The following is a 17,027-nucleotide window of genomic DNA, read 5'->3' on the forward strand; positions in this document are numbered from 1 at the left end:
CGCGAGGGCGGGAGTCTCGGCCGGGAGACTTCCATGGCCGCGCCGTGTGAGGGGAAAGATGAGGACTTCCGCTCCTGCTTCCTGCTCCCCTGACAGGCCCCGCGGCGGCGCTTAGGCCGCGCCCAGCGGGCGCACGGTTGGACGGGCTGCCATGCGGCGGCTGTGGCCGGGGCTGCTCCTCTTGCTGCTGCTGGCCGGGCTGTGGGGCGGGGAAGCGCTCCCGGCTCAGGGGGTCCTGAGGCCGCCGCCTCCCTCGCCTCCGCCGGCGGCGCCGTCGTCGTCCTCTGCCTCCGCGGCGCCCGGCGGCCACGACGCCGCGCCCGCCCTGGGCAGCAGCAGCGGTTCCCCCGCGGGCGAGGCGGCGCGGAGCAGCAATGCGAGTGGGGTGGGCAGCGTGGCCGCCGCCGTGCCCGCCCCGCCTGAGCGCAACCAGCTCATGACCCAGCGCGCCCTCTCGGTCCTGGTCCTGGCCAGCGCCGCGCTCATCGTCTACTTCGTCATCCGGACCGTGCGGTGAGCCTGGGGCAGCAGGAGGGACCCCTGTAATCTGTCAACCCAGCGATCGGATCAATCGGTCGATCTCGGAAGGGTTTGGGGATCTCCCCCTCCTCGTTTCCACTTGGTTTTGGGGGAAACTGAGTCTGAGGGGTGTCCCGTCCCCCTCCCCCCTCCAAGAAGAAGGGGAGGGAGGTTAGCTAGGGTGGCCTCTCCCTTTCTCAGCCCTGTTGCATCTTAGAATCACAGAAGGGACCCCGAGAAGTCATCTAGTCCAACCCTGCTTGCAATGATAGCCATCTCGAGGTCTTCCACGTCGGAGAGGAGGGAGCAAGCTTCATTTTCTCCTGCTCTGGAGGGTGGCTTCAAGTTACAAGAAAGAAGTTTCTAATAATGATAGTAGTGATAATTATTTATTTATACCCCACCTTTCTGTCTGGGTTTCTCCAGGCACTGTGGGCGGTCCCCAGGACAATATTAAAAACAAGATAAGACATCAAACATTAAAAACTTCCCTAAACAGTGCTGCTTTCAGATGTCTTCCAAAAGTCAGATAGTTGTTTATATCCTTGATATCTGAAGGGTGCCACTACTGAGAAGGCCCTCTGCTCAGTTCCCTGTAACCTCACATATCGCAGGGAGGGAACCACCAAAAGGCCCTCGGAGCTGGACCTCAGTGTCCGGGCTGAATGATGGGGGTGGAGACACTCCTTCAGGTATACTAGGTCGAGACCGTTTAGGGCTTTAAAGGTCAGCACCAACACTTTGAATCACGGAAGGGACTGTCATCTAGTCCAACCTCACCCCCGCAATACAGGAATATGCATGGAGGAGATATGATTGCCATCTCAAGGTCTTTCATGTGGGAGAGAGAGCAAGCTTTTTCCCCCTTTCTCCTGCTCTAGAGGGTAGGATGCGAGCCAGTGGCTTCAAGTTACAAGGAAGGAGGTTCTGACTAAACACTAGAGAAAACTTTGAGCTGTTTGACAGTGGAACAGTCTCCCTCGGGAGGTTGTGGTCTCTCCTTCATTGGAGATTTTAAAGCAGAGTTAGGATCTGTCTCAGATGCTTTAGCTGAGATTCCTGCGCTGCAGGGGGTTGGACTAGATGACCCATGGGGTCCCTTCCAACTCTTCAGTTCTGTGACCCATGGCCCTCTCTTATTACACACCTGCGAAACATCCCCTTTAGGCTGTCGTGTGTTCCCCTGGTCCTTGTTTACCTTGGCGTATCTGATAGAGCACGTGTCACTGGTGTACCTGATTCAAGCCTAGCACTCCTTATCTTAAGTTCTATCATATGTGTTTCTGGAAGGTAGTTTCTGCATGTGATCTGGGCAGCTTTTGCACCCAGTGAAAGGGACAACTGATAAGAATAGTGATCATTTTGTATTTAAACAAGACTGGAGAGAGAAGTCGTAACTAGCAGAGTTCCACTGTAGACTCAAGGCTGGCGACTGGGGAGCCTGTGGCACAAACCCCGAGAAACTAGCAGTACTTGTGTTGGATTAACATATTCAGTATGCAGGTAGATCTATATAAAAAACTGAACCTTTTCCTGAGTCAATGTATCTAAAACAAGTAAGCAGTGGGCTTTTAAAGCCATGAAACAAACACCTCTCTGTAATCCAGTCCTGTGTGGGAACTAATTTGTTTTGTGGTATTGTGTGACTTTCTTTGGGGTGTTGTATGCATCTGGGAAAAATGCATAGAAGGGCAACCAAAATATCAAGGATTTGAAGCAGCTTCTATGTTTTGAAGAAGAAAACAGCCTAGAGGGTAATCTATATGCACAAGATGCTGGTGTTAGTTAAGCCACAAAATGTTACCCCAGATCCAAGCTGCACTCAGTAGCATAGCTCTGCATAAGCCTTTAAAATATTCTGAAGCTGGGTTGCTGAGTCATGTGACTGAGCTGAACATGCTCAGGATCTGGCCTTAGTTTCTGGTCATGCTCCACACACACTTCCACTGCTATCTGGTGAGCATAATTAAACTCCATCTTTGCCTTGCAGTTTGGAGTTAGAAGGGAGCATTGTGATGCCCAACCGCTTAGTTACACTGCATGTTGGAGGCACAACACAGGTACTTGCCCTGATGCAGCTTCCAACTTGAGAAGGAAGATTGGAGTTGATTGTTTGGACAGTGAGCAGCCAGGCACTCCGCACCCAAACCAAACCAAATCCCATCCTTTCCCGTGTTCTGGAGAGGAAGGGTTGGAGGGGCCATTTGAGTGATGGCTGGCATTCTGTGTACCTCTGCTGCCCAGTGGCAACAGGTCCTACCTCTCCTCAATAGCCTCCCAACCTGACTGCAACATGGTTCATGGATCTAAGCCATATTGAGCTCAGTGGGAGTAACTTCTGAGAAAACATGCACTGAAGGAAGAGTCTGATGACCACAGATTTTGGCTTGGCTGCCAAGTCAGTGCAAACTTTATTGACTCCTTCATATAGAAAAGCAGGGCACTTTGTAGCCTAACTTCCTTTGTATATAAATGTATATGCATGCATGCATGTGTGTTTGTGTGATGTATATGCATTTATTTATTTTTGCTAACGACCATTCAATCATGCAAATCCACCTACAGTTGGAATAATAATAATAATAATAATAATAATAATAATAATAATAATGTCTGAAATGGTAGAGCCCATGTGCATGTGCAGGTTTACCAATGTATTTAAAATTTATTTTGATTAGATCTTATATTGTTACTGTATCCTACCTTCCTTATGTTATGGAGCTAAAGGCAGGGTATATGTAGTTCCCAGTAATTCACCCCTCAAAGCAGTGACCAGACCCAGGCCTGCTTATCTTTAGCAATGGCCTTCAGAAGGATGGTGTGACAACACATTATGAAATTATGTATTGATTTTTCAACCTTATGAATTCTCTCTCCCCACTCCCACACCTTCTTTTTCTAAACCATGTAGAATTTACTTAGTAAATTCACGGCTACACTACGTGATTATAGTACCTGACTTTGCTCTTAAGGGGATTAGACAAGTTCATGGAGAATACATCTATCCACAAGTGTTAGTCCTGATAGGGTTAAGTAGAGTTTCCACAATCAGCAGCAGTATACCTGTGAACAACATGCTGATAACATGCAACATACGGGTGTCGGTGAGAGCTGTCAATTTCATGTCCTGTCTCTTAGCATTCCAAAAGGATCTGTTGAAAATGTTGGTTTATTTTATTATAGGTATTAATTGACTGCCCTTTGTTTGAACTTTGCTTACAGAATAAAAATTAATACATAAAATATAACAGGAAAAATAGAAAGGGGATAAGAAAACCATAAACCGTGCTTCAAGAACAAAAAATACATTAGAGAGAAGTTACATTTTCTTCACATAACTCAGGCAACTGTATTCTTAAAATGTTCATTTGTGTAATGCATGCATTTCATCAGAATGAGTTTCATAAATGCTTAAACTCCTGTTCTGCATTTGATTGTCATCAGACTTATAATGATACATTTAAATTACAGATTTTCTCACACTCATCCTATTTGTGAAAAGCATATAGAGATAGTTTCTGACCAAATTGTTGAACTGAGTTTGACATCTGGCCTTATATTCTTACATAATAAAAAGTTTAAGCCTGCCTTGCACCATTTGTCATATATTGTTCACTGTGAAATTAAGGCTGTTGCATAAGACTGTATTTAGTGAAAAACAAGCAACACAGTCCTTCATCTTGTTCTTTAACAGCTTTGCAATAACATTATAGTTTGCATTTTGGCAAATGATCCCCTCATCCGATTCATCTTTAGCTAAGATTTGTTTTGGCAGCCTTGGACTAGTAACTCTCTTTAGGTCCTGTAATTTGTTAAGTGAGAACAAAATCCTGCCTCACTTGGTTGTTGAATATGGATGTGATTAGAATCATAAAACACCCAGCATACTTGTAGCATGAAACTTCTGAATGAGAACAAAATTAAAGTTTGTTTTAACTTGTTCCCAAGTAAGTGTGCATCGGATTGCAGCATTTATATGCTAAGAAATCAATCAGGAAATTATTTTGACAGTGCCCTACCATAAGGTGGCAGCACCAAGCACATGATTGTGCAATTCCTTGACAGTTGGCATTTTACTGGAATTTCTTCAGACAAGTTTTCAGTGAATTTTGTTCCCTTTGATTTAGTGGCTTAAGTAAGATCTTTGGTATAGACTGCAACATCTGAGTATGATTAAGCTTCTGTAAAATAGATCAAATCAAATAAACTTTGACCTGTTTGCAGTCTTACAGCTCCATCACAGGGTCATAGAACTAGGTCCTGCTGTTCTTCACCTTTTCAGTTATCTTCAGAATATTCTGTTCTGTTCCACTCTGATCCAATGTCCTCATCATTCTTTGTCAACATCCCCAGTCCTCACTAGACTATTTTTGTCTTCTTCCACTTGGGCTTCTCCGCCCCCAAGGACTTTTTTCACATTCAAAACTTGGGGTTCCCCAGAAACATCTGATACCTCTCTCTTGTGCATAGATGTTGTTCTGGCTACATAAAAAATACTCAAAGACCAACATGTGAAACATATTGGGCACATGTCAATAGCTACATTGGCTGAGTGTTAAAGTAGCAATATTGTATTATTTCCCCAAAATTACAATATGATATTCTGGTACAGTGGTACCTCAGGTTAAGAACTTAATTCGTTCTGGAGGTCCATTCTTAACCTGAAACTGTTCTTAACCTGAGGTACTTTAGCTAATGGGGCCTCCCGCTGCCGCCGCTGCACGATTTCTGTTCTTATCCTGAAGCAACGTTCTTAACCCAAGGTACTATTTCTGGGTTAGCAGAGTCTGTAACCTGAAGTGTCTGTAACCTGAAGCGTCTGTAACCTGAGATACCACTGTACTTGTGCCTTGGGAGCTTCTGGCTTGAAATTGAGAAGTGTTTTGTGAGTGTGTGTGTTTTCTTATTCAAAAATGGAAGAGCACATCCCTTCCTGTTTCTTTTTTGGACAGTTAAGGGAGTAAGATCTGGCAAGATAAAATGCAGGATTATTCATACTGTTTGCTAAATTAAGCTGAATTTTCTTTGAAGCAAGCTAAAATTGTGCAATCACATTATACAAATCAATAGTTTTTCAGTGCTTGACTGTCGAATTGGGCGTCCTGCTTACGCATGTGAATTACAATAATGCATTGCTTATACAGATGGTTGTTAGTACACTTGAATTCATGTTAGTTTTTCTTAAGTTTTCCTTCAGAGCGATATTTTAATTCTGTTGTTATTAGTCTGATTCAGTTAATAAATTTTAACCTTTCACACTTTTCAGACTTCGACGAAGAAACAGAAAGACGAGGAGGTATGGGGTTCTGGACACAAACATAGAAAATACAGAGCTGACACCATTGGAACAAGATGATGACGACGACGACACAACACTCTTTGATGCCAATCATCCTCGAAGGTTGGTAGACAGAGTTTAGGATGTTCTCCTTGTTGTAAGAGGGAACGGATTCCGAGGTACAGTGGTACCTCGGGTTAAGTACTTACCTGAAACTGTTCTTAACCTGAAGCACCACTTTAGCTAATGGGGCCTCCTGCTGCCGCCGCGCCGCCGGAGCCCAATTTCTGTTCTTATCCTGAAGCAAAGTTCTTAACCTGAAGCACTATTTCTGGGTTAGCAGAGTGTGTAACCTGAAGCATATGTAACCCGAGGTACCACTGTATATGACTGGAAACCAAGCGTGATGTATTTCATTCTTCATCCATGGATGAAGTGGATGTTTTGAACAAGATATAAAAATGCCTCTGTGACCAGAGGCACTGGTTGTTCTTTTAAGGAAGGCACGGTACATCTGTGTAATATTGTCTTGGGGCATTCCAAGCACAGTTGCCAAACCTACTTGCATGCAGCCTCCCTTGCCCAAATTGCCAACATCAGACATGAGGGAAATAGTTATCCCCAAACTTATGGATGAGAATCTTAGATCTGTGACTTTTAATTTAGGAATGAGTCGTTTGTATTCATTGTTCTGTAGCATACTTTACATGGTGCTGTTTTAGTGCTATGGGCATTTGATTTATTTAAATACTTAAATTGCCTATTTTTTATGTCCCTGTTCTTATAAAGTCGTAACGCATGCCAGGCTTTCTGTAAGCTATTATACTCCAGAAATAATGGCAATGTCTAATTAATTAAGGATTCTATCCTTACATGATATTCTTGGTAGTATTTCATTTCCTAAATAGTAGCTGTGTTAGTCTCTTAGGTGGCACAGGTCTTCCTTGTGTGTTGTAGACTAATTGGATTTATTGTGGCATGGGATTTCACTTGTAACAACCTAGTTTTCAAATGTACAGTGGTACCTTAAGTACTTAATTTGTTCCGGAGGCCCGTTCTTAACCTGAAACTGTTCTTAACCTGAAGTACCACTTTAGCTAATGGGGCCTCGTGTTGCTGCCGCGCCGCCGGAGCACGATTTCTGTTCTCATCCTGAAGCAAAGTTCTTAACCTGAAGCACTATTTGTGGGTTAGCGGAGTCTGTAACCTGAAGCGTATCTAACCTGAAGTGTATGTAACCTGAGGTACCACTGTAGATGTAAAGCTGTGTTGACACTCCCATCTCCAGTGATATTTGAGATAATTCTTTTATTAGACAAATGTCAGCAGCTTTCTCATGTCTTTTATACAGAAGACATGTAAATTTAAAATATTAACAAAATTCTTAAAAAGTGAGTCACTCCCAATCAGCAGAATTAAAAATTAGTTTGCCTTAAAAAGCAAGTAAAACATAGAACACTACAAACTGGCCTCTAGCATACAGTTTTTGTCTAGTTGGATGCCATTATTTTCAGTATTAAGGTGTTGGGCAGAATTGGAGTTGTGTTTGTTGTGTCAGTGGATATTGCCGTAGACTGGAGAGCTTCATGGCAAATTGTACCTTTACTTGAGTTTGTTTATTTATTTAGCAGTTAAGGCCATAGCTTCAAATAAGACTATTTGATTTGAGAAAGGATCAGCTTCTTAGCCTACCAACATTTTTTGGCCAGCTCTACTAAAATTGCACAGGAAGGCAGAAATGAGATTCTGTCTAAATCTAAATCTTTGAGCTAGTGCATGGTTGTTATTTTTGTGTATGTGTCTCGAGATACAGAAACAACTTCTTTTTAAAACAAAAACAACGCAGTTTAGATAGATGCACTTCTAGTTGATAATTACTTGTAATACAGTTCTGTATGCTAAAATGGGGGAAATTGAGTGAAATATACTCAATATTAGAGGAATAGCAACAATCAGTTGTTCATTGTTGATATGAATACAGCTCATTTCCCATGGGAAAGCACAGTAAGATAATTGCACTTTTACGGCTGTGCTTTGGCTTTTGTTTTCTCAACAAAATTGGGCAATCTTTTCCAAGTCTCTCTCTGGAATATAGCTAACTTGCTTGAATGCCCTATTTCCCCATTAGTTCTTATACATGCTGTCTCATTTCCTAATTTTGCAAAGTACTTTATAAACATTATTAGAATTCATGGTTCCCTCTGCTTTATAAAAAAATTGAGGTTGCTTTGCTGCTTCAGGTTTAGAAACAGTTCCATCATGGAATCTGCCCCAAAGCTTACAGACTATATTTTCCAAGATATTTTTTTTTCAAACCGAGTATGTGCTGTTCTGTTTTGATTGTTTAATTTGTGTTTTACCCTTGCATATATTGAAATTTTCATACCCTTGCTGTATATTAGTCATGCCAATTCCAAGTTCAGGAATCCTGACATGCTACAGTAACACTAGCCATAACAGCCGCTACTTCTCCATTGCAAAGCCTCCTCTGGGGGTTGTAAAGTGCAATGAGAAATGTTGGGAAGGAGATGTGTATCACATCTTCCAGAAGCTACCCTTTCCCTGAAACTCACATCCCTGAGCTGCTTCAACTTGCAAGCATGTGCCTGAAACCTCACAATGGAAAAACAACTCTAGGTATGAATTAAGCCAAAGGGAAGCACGCACAGCTCTCACCAATTTCCCTGTTTGGATCTTCTCCCATGAATGCTTTGTAGCAGAGAAGCAGCCATCAAGTAACTCTGCTACCCAGTTACTGGGTGCTGGGACGTTTTCCCCAATCTCCTGAAGAATACTGCATATCTTGATTCAACACATCCAGATCTTTAAAATAATTAGCGTGGTTATTAATTATTAGAGGGGACTGACTCTTGGCCTGTTCTGCCTTGTAAGAATAGCTGGAGTGAGACCTCTTTGTAGCAATTGCCATAGGCTCACATTCAGGTATCCACCAAGACAGTGCTTATTTCAAAACAAGGATTTCCCCCCCTTTTTCTTCTTAATATTTGTTCTCATTGTTATGGCAAATTTACACCTGTCCCATTGCACCTGGGTGTTCCCTGCTCCTCTATACCAAAATATCCCCCCTCTGAATAAAACTAGGTGTAGGAAGAAGGGTTCTTTCCTTGCCTTCTCCCTGACAAGCCATTTTTGGGGCTGAAATAGCATTGGTTACAGGATCATTGTCATGGAAGCCTCTGCTTTCAGCCTGCAAATCCCAGGTACTGGTTTACTAAGTCAGTAAGGGAAAAAGAAGCTCCTGAATTACATTGTATATGTCTTGAGTACTAATAACTATGTTTAACTGTTGTGAAGCAACCTTATAAATGGCTGTTCGTATATTCTTATGCTTCCAAAATGTATGCAACATTGGTCACAATGACAGATTTGAAAGCTGTCTGAGCAAGGTTACAAACAGACTTCTCTTATCTGCTTGTAATCCATAGAGTATGTTACGCCTTGCTGCAAATATATATATACAAGTAATGAATACGACATTGCCTGAGTTGGAAATTCTCAGTGCTATGCTGATAAAGTTATCTACAGTGTTGCAAAATCTAAAAACACAGAAGCAAATGGAACCCTTATCTCTTTAAGGCATTAATATACTGCTTAATCATTAGCATTCCTAAGTGGTGCAAGTCATCTCCTAAAGTCCCTTTTTATAACACGATGTGGTCAAAAACTGCACTACTTTGAGTCGTGTCAGCAGCAAACAGTTAAAAACAGTGCAGCTTATTTTATTTGCTATAAACATGAAAAAAGTAAATGTCCACAGAAGCATTATGCTGTGAGTGCAGAAAGGATATAAATGTTGAAGTAAGGGAAATACTTGGAAAACTGAGTTCTTCTCCTGAGTGCCATTATGAGATGGTTCTAAAAGATACTTAAACAATATCTTAACATCCAATAATGCCTTTATTTATTGAACTGCTTGCATCCTATAAGTAATAGCTAGCGGTGTGTTGTGCAGCTAAAGTATGCTCAAAATTGCACTGTGTACCAAAAATAAATTGCTGAGTGGACTGAATATTATTGCTCTGGTAGTTATGATTTCATGACAGGATGGAACTGTAAAGCTTGTGTTTTTTGCTGCAAGAGGGGGTGGAAAGAGATTGATTTAAAGGACAGTGGCTTGGTGGCAAGAAAAGATTGGGGGGGGGGGAATGGGAGTAAAATGGGATGCAGTATCTCAGTAAGATACACTTCTATAGGTAGTTCTTAATGTTTGATGTTTTATTATGTTTTTCTGTGTTGGAAGCTGCCAGAGTAGCTGGGGCACAACAGGTTATAGTAGTAATACTACTACTACTACAGTGGTACCTCGGGTTCCATACGCTTCAGGTTACAGACTCTGCTAGCCAAGAAATACTACCTTGGGTTAAGAACTTTGCTTCAGGATGAGACCAGAAATCATGCTCTGGCGGCGCAGCAGGAGGGCCCATTAGCTAAAGTGGTGCTTCAGGTTAAGAACAGTTTCAGGTTAAGAACAGACCTCCGGAACGAATTAAGTACTTAACTCAAGGTACCACTGTACTACTAAATATCATCATCATCGTCAGAAAAATTGGATTAGAAGACAATGTCTAGCTTGCTAATCATGATGATTGAGGTCAGAAATAAGAGAACGAAAAGCATTGCATTTTGCAACTTCTGCATCATAAAATGTTACGGCCACTATTCAAAACACAAACATGTCAGCTTAATTGGCTGGAGTAGATGTGTACCATTGAGTGAAAGGTGCTACTGGTCTGTTATATGAAGTCATCCCCCACCTTGTTAATCAGGGCTGGGAAACCTGGACATCTCTCCCCGCCACCATGTTGTTGGATTCCTACTGTCATCAGTGTCAGCCAGCAAGTCCAATGGTCAGGGGTAATGGGACTTCGTATTGTTGGGACTACACGTTCCCTAGCCCTACTGTAATTGAAGAGAAGTCTTCCTATTCACAGCTGTGGTGGGAGAGTCTTGGGGTTTGAAGCCCTGGGCTTGGAGCTCCAGCCTAGAAGCCACAGGAAAAACAGTCACAGCCCCCCACCAGTCCATGCCAAAATGCACGTTTCCCCTTCTCTTCGCTTTTATTTCAATTGCAGTGCATTCTTTCTTTTGTGGTGGCTTGGTGACTAAGGTAGGGGCTTTTTGGTTTGTGTAGAGGGAAGTTTAACTCAGCTTTTGGGTCATTGCAAGAATCAAGTATGTCAAATGCTGGATATATAATATACATGAAATCCTCTTGTTGCTTTCAAGTGGGTGCAGGGTTGAGGAGATTTGGGGTTTTTTTGTTTTGTTAAAAGATTTCAATCGAATGGTGTTTCCTTAAAAAAAAATTTTTTTTCTTTGTAGATAAGCATGTGCCTTTTGGGAGAATATTTCAATTGTGGAGCAACGAAAGAAGGCTGTACAGAAGGAATAAGAAGCCAATATCAGGGTTGGGTATATATAAGTGATCTATATTATGGCATCCTTAGTTTGTTGCAATAAACACTGTAACATTTTATTGTACCTTTTGTATATACGGAAATATTTTAAGTTTGGAGTCTATGGGAAATGTGCACTAAATTTAAAACCTATTTTAAAACAGGGTATTTTCTGCTTATGTTAATTCTGTATGGTGATCTCCCCTTCCACAGAACACTAACTGAGATATATTTGTGGGTTTCTTGACCAACTTAATTTTTTTAGATGAGTGTCAAGTGTGATTACTTACTTATGTGAACTCTCAGCGCCTACTCTTTCATTTAACAGATATATTGCCAAACTTAACTACCCATGTCAGAGGGGTGTTCCCTCTCCTTTGTAAACTGGATGTACATTATAGATCTGTGGGAGTGATGCAAATAAATGTTTACAGTATTCCTAACACTCATTACTTCTATTCTGTATCTGTTGGTTTTGAATGTAATGCTTCGGACAGCAGGAAATATGCTGATAGTAATCAACCAAAGACTTTTGGTGAGGATGTCCCTGGCTGTCTTTCACAGGCCGGCTGAGATCACTCTGAAGAACGTTTCTGAAAACAATAAGCCTACTCAGCAGGTATAAATAAATGAAGCTTCAGTTTACATTGGGTTTCTTTCCAACACCATGGACTTCCTAATGAGAGGGAGATCATGAATGGTGTCAGTTATATCCTTTAAGTTACACAAAACCCTTAATCCTCCTCTCACTGTGTGTGCATTCCCCAGAAATCCCCCTAACACAGAAAGTGGTGGGAAGGGGTGAGATGTGATAGGTGGAAGGGGAAATGAGAAAAAGGGAAGAGAGAAATGGAGGGTGTGTGTGTGAGAGAGAGAGACAGAGAGAGAGATTGGAGTATCTCCAACCCTGCTCACCACTGGTATGAGGTCCCAGGAAGATTTCCTACATTTTATTTATTTATTGAATTTATATATTGAGGAGGAAGCACATGAAGGAGGGCCTCAGAAGATGATCTCAGAGTCCGGGTAGGTTCATATGGAAAGAGGCAGTCCTTGAGGTATTACAGTCCTGAGCCGCAATACCTGAGATTTTCCCATGGGAAATCTCCCTGGAGTGTCATGCTAGATGGTAGAGCAGGCATAGGCAAACTCGGCCCTCCAGATGTTTTGGAACTACAATTCCCATGATCCCTTGCTAACAGGACCAGTGGTCAGGGATGATGGGAATTGTAGTCCCAAAACATCTGGAGGGCCAAGTTTGCCTATGCCTGTGGTAGAGCATGAGACTCTTTATCTCAGGGTCATGGGTTCAAGACTCACGGACAAAAAATTCCTGCATTGCAGCAGGCTGGTCTAGATGACCCTCTTGGTCCCTTCCCACTCTACAGTTCTATTACGATTCTATGAAAAAGGTTCCCTGATTCTCTACTAAGAGATCTGCCAGCATTTATGTGCAAGCCTTGATGGAAACTGTCCAAAGAAAATCCTTCCAATAGAAGCCGTCTCCAAGCATTCAAAAAGAATGTGTGAAAGTTTAGACTGGAAAGGTGGATGGAGGTGCATGCATCCCCTTCCCTACCTTAGGTTTTCAGGCATACTTACTTCACTCCTCACCTTTCTTCATTGAGTTGGAAGATCTGAAGAAGTGCATTCAGCCCGACACACTTAGAAGCCTCCCTACGATCCAAGTACCCGGCATCATCCAGACTCCTAATTGCAAGGGAGCTCTTAAATGTGTCTAGGCAACTGCTTTTAGAAGCTCTCATCAGACCTTCCTGCCCAACACTGGAAGACTAGGAATAGAAGAGGTATGCCTGGGAATGTCTCCAGTTTTAAAGCTTACCTGTTCTTTTTGAACTGAAGAAGACATTGAAACTTCTCTGTGTGAAGCAATTTTCTTCCAATTCCATTTTTAGTTACTCAGCTTGAGGTGTGAAATTTCATTGGCTGTTCTTATTTTAAATTTAATAAAGGAACACTATACTGAGATAGTATATTTAAGCTTTCTCATATGTTTAGTTTTTTCTCTCCACCCCCCCCCCCATACATGCTTGAAAAGTGTGATTTCTCCTGCGCATCCCATCTATCCCATTAAAGTGATCTAAAACTGATTTGAAACCAGGATTAGCGGTTTGGATTTACTAGCATTGAAGAAGGGCTTGCATTTGGAGAGAAATGGGATCAGCTTGATTTAGTGAGGAATTTCAGAATTGCTGTCTCAAACAGCTGTAATTAGAATGGGAAACTTGTTCAATAACCAGGCTTGCCGAATATTTAAATTTAGTGCCTTTTAACAGCCTTCTTAGCACTAGTATCCTTCATTCAATACTATAATAGCTTCAACAGAGCCATTGAATTTTGAGAGATCAAATTCTAGAAGATCAAATTCTGAAGGAGGGCAAATTGCTATCGAAATGTATGTTAGGACCTGTTAGCTATTCAGATGTTCATTGTAATGTTACAGGCTTTCATCACACTACAAGTGGATAGAAGAACAACATTGTGTTCCAGCACATCCAAATGCCCAAGACGGGGAACACAGTGTGAAGTTTAGTGTTCATAATAACATTCATATAAATAGATAACACCTTCCTTGGAATTTCTGCTGGCTCAGGTGTAATGCTAGAATGGAATAATTTGTGTGAGCAGTGCAAAGATCCATCCTTAAAAGTTTCATAAATTCAGTACATGTGCATCAAGTAAATAAATATTTAAGTGGATAAGATGTGCTATGAACCGAGGGACTCGGGTTTCAAATACCCAGTACTGTATTTCACATGGTGTTTGTGAGGGTAAAACACAAGACAGCTATGTATGTTTGCCATCCTAAGGTTTTTCCTGTGTGCATATGTCTGGTTTTAGTACACTGGTACATTGTGTTACGTATCGTTCCCCCTTATGAATGCTGTGGATTACACACTCCACTAACCCGGAAGTAGATGCCCCTTCTTGCAACCTTTGTCCCGGGATGCGAGCGGAAGTCGCGCTCCGGCGGCGCGGCAGCAGCAGGAGGCGCCATTAGAGAAAGCACGCCTCATGTTATGAGCTGTTTCCTGTTACGAACAGACCTCTGGAACGGATTAAGTACATAACACGAGGTACCACTGTAATTGGCTAAAGTTAGCTTTTTGGCAAAGTGATCTTGTCTGAGTCATATTTTGTAGTTATCAGGTACCAAACCTGTCGATTACTCTCTTCTTTGTTGTCGTAACAATGATCCTTTTTTAAAAAAAGGGCAGTCAACTGAGCAAATCTTTCACTCATCAAACAACCATCCCTGTATAAGTAGCACATATAATTCTTAGTGTGTGCATTGCTAAGTATTCCATTGCAAGAGATGTTTGGCACTGCAGGCTTAGGGACTGCACCAACAATACATTAATCAGCTTGTTTTGTAACAGAAAAATGCACTTGATTTCTTCACAGAGAAATTTCTATGATGCCTTTGTTTGATTTCGAACTCAGATGTAATACTACTCTAGAGGGAAGGAGGGCCAGCATGGTATAATAATGTTCATGGGAGGGTCTAATTTTTTTTATCAAAAGACTAGAATAATTATGTTCATGTTGTATTGTACCTCCTCTTGATATTTTCTTGTGGATTTGAGCTTTTCCTTTTCCAATTGCTTTTATTCGCGGCAACCTGGGATTGGAAATGGTTCCTCGTTTCTTACTCTTTTTGTGATTTAAGGCGGAGGACCTTCTCTCATTAGACAGCAATCCATCAATTCTCAATGGACTCGAGGGTAATCATGCCTGCAGATGGTTGCAGAAACCCTTTGTTACAGAGAAGCATCAATGTTCATTTAGCACAGATTTAAAAAACAGCAACTACCAGACTGTGCACAAGGCTGATACTTAAATATTGAACTAATTTTATTAGTACAGTCATAGTAATATGTAGAATAAACTGGTCTGGTCCATACATAGTTTGTGCATGCTTTTAGATCTCCATATGATTCGATTTTAGCATTTTAACATCCTATTCAAATGGGAAAACATTTCTGATTCTCAGTAGAGCAAGGAAGTTGAGCAAAATCAGATACAGTCATACCTCTTGTTATGTTTGGTTCAGGTTGCATTCTCTCAGGACATGACCCGCGGCAACCCGGGAGTAACAGAACGGGTTACTTCCGGGTTTCGCTGCTCACTCATGCGCAGACGCTCAAAATGGCGTCACGCGCATGCACAGAAGCGGCGAGACGCTCAGACGCGGGTTGCATTCTGCTCATGTTGCAAACAGGGCTCCGGAACGGATCCCGTTCGCAACCAGAGGTACCACTGTATACAGTATTCAACTGCAAGCACATTGATCATATGACGGTCTGTCTCCCCTTCCTGCTTTAACCCCTCTGGCAGATGCACAATTATGCCAAGCCTATAGCACAATGCTTTTCCTGTCATGATAAATGGAAGGCTATGCAACATGTAGGAGCCAAAGACCGACTACCAGTAGCCCTACCCAAGGCTTGGTTTTGCTTGCTTTACTCATTGCTCCTTCTAAGAAAGTGTATTTCTCTCTTTCCCCCCACCACTCCACTGTGAGGGCTGAAAACCACAATCAGTATTGTTGTAGGATACACAACACTTCATAATGAATCCCAAATCAGTACAAATAACTTTTTCGGCAGTGTATAAACGCCTGTATTATGCTACCCTGAATAGACTGAATAGACTGAGAATGATTGCCTTTTGGAGTAATGAATTGAACTTGTAGGGATCTGCCAATTTAGCATGCCTGGTTTTTCAAAACAAAGCCATCTTAATGAGCTGCCCTGCGCTCCTGACATGAGAGAGGAGCGCAAGTTGTATCCGCCTGCGAAAACTTGAGTGCATCCTTCCACCAAAGGCTCATCTGCTCCCGCCTGTCTGGGAGTCAAATTAGACATGATACTAAATGTGACATTGGCCTCTACATCAGGGGTCTCTTTATTTGGATAAGAATAGGAATGGGCGGTTTTCACGGAAACCATAGGGGGAGAGAGAACAATCCTTCCCTCTCCACCCCAGCCGCCAATTCTGGCAAAAAAAAATATTCTTTTTTTCCTCTCCAACTCCCACCACTATTAGCATTAGGAAAAAGAGCTCCTAATGGGATCACGAGCACTAATTTCTAAGATTAGAGCAGCAGGAGGCATTTTCATTGAGACTGCAGATGGCGAAAGGAAGTCTTTGGCTTATATTCAATATGAGATTAAGTAACTGTCCTGTTAGCGCAAGAATTTGCACTCACGCAATGCGACTTTCCTCCTCCCATGATCCCCCTAAATCTCTTCTCGGACTTCTCCAGCCATCCAGAGCAGATTTGGGGAGAGGGGAGTCCTGTTGCCAAAGCATAAATCCTTGCACTGACTGGACGGTTGGATACATGTACATACTGCAGCTGCAATTTGCAAAGTGGATTACCAATCTTTCTTTCTAGGGAACTCTGGAACTGTAGTACCGTGAGGGAAATAGGGGTTTCCTAAAAGCTCTCAGCACCCTTAGCAAACTACAGTTGGCAGGAGTTTTGGGGGGAAGCCATGGTATAACAGTGCTTTAAATGAACAGCACTGATGAGGTCAAAGTTTCCTGTTTTTTGGTTCTGTGCTTTAAAAACAAATGAAAGAAGCAAAGCTCAAAAGGTCAAGTTACTTTTCAATAGCCCTCATTTATTTTATCTAAAATATTTATATTCTGCCTTTTGATCAACTGATGATCCTCAAGATACCTTACAAATGGACTGGAAAACCAAAACATACACAATAAAAGCATTCCTTAGTCTGCTGGCTAATGGATGTTTGCTTGCATTTTGCTGCAGAAACTGCTGAGAT

General features: G+C 42.0%; 1 protein-coding gene across 1 annotated transcript; it reads left to right on the forward strand.

The window, feature by feature from the left end:
* The first annotated feature begins 6 nt into the window (after positions 1 to 6).
* FAM174A (family with sequence similarity 174 member A) lies at positions 7 to 11,663 on the forward strand. The gene is made up of 3 exons (XM_080973282.1): positions 7 to 513; positions 5,786 to 5,920; positions 11,141 to 11,663. Exons 1-3 carry the CDS (start codon positions 152 to 154, stop codon positions 11,142 to 11,144), a joined length of 501 nt encoding a protein of 166 aa, XP_080829408.1. The 5' UTR covers positions 7 to 151; the 3' UTR covers positions 11,145 to 11,663.
* Positions 11,664 to 17,027: the final 5,364 nt, after the last annotated feature.

Source organism: Podarcis pityusensis, assembly GCF_964106645.2.
Source record: "Podarcis pityusensis genome assembly, chromosome: 11".
Taxonomy (NCBI): domain Eukaryota; kingdom Metazoa; phylum Chordata; class Lepidosauria; order Squamata; family Lacertidae; genus Podarcis; species Podarcis pityusensis.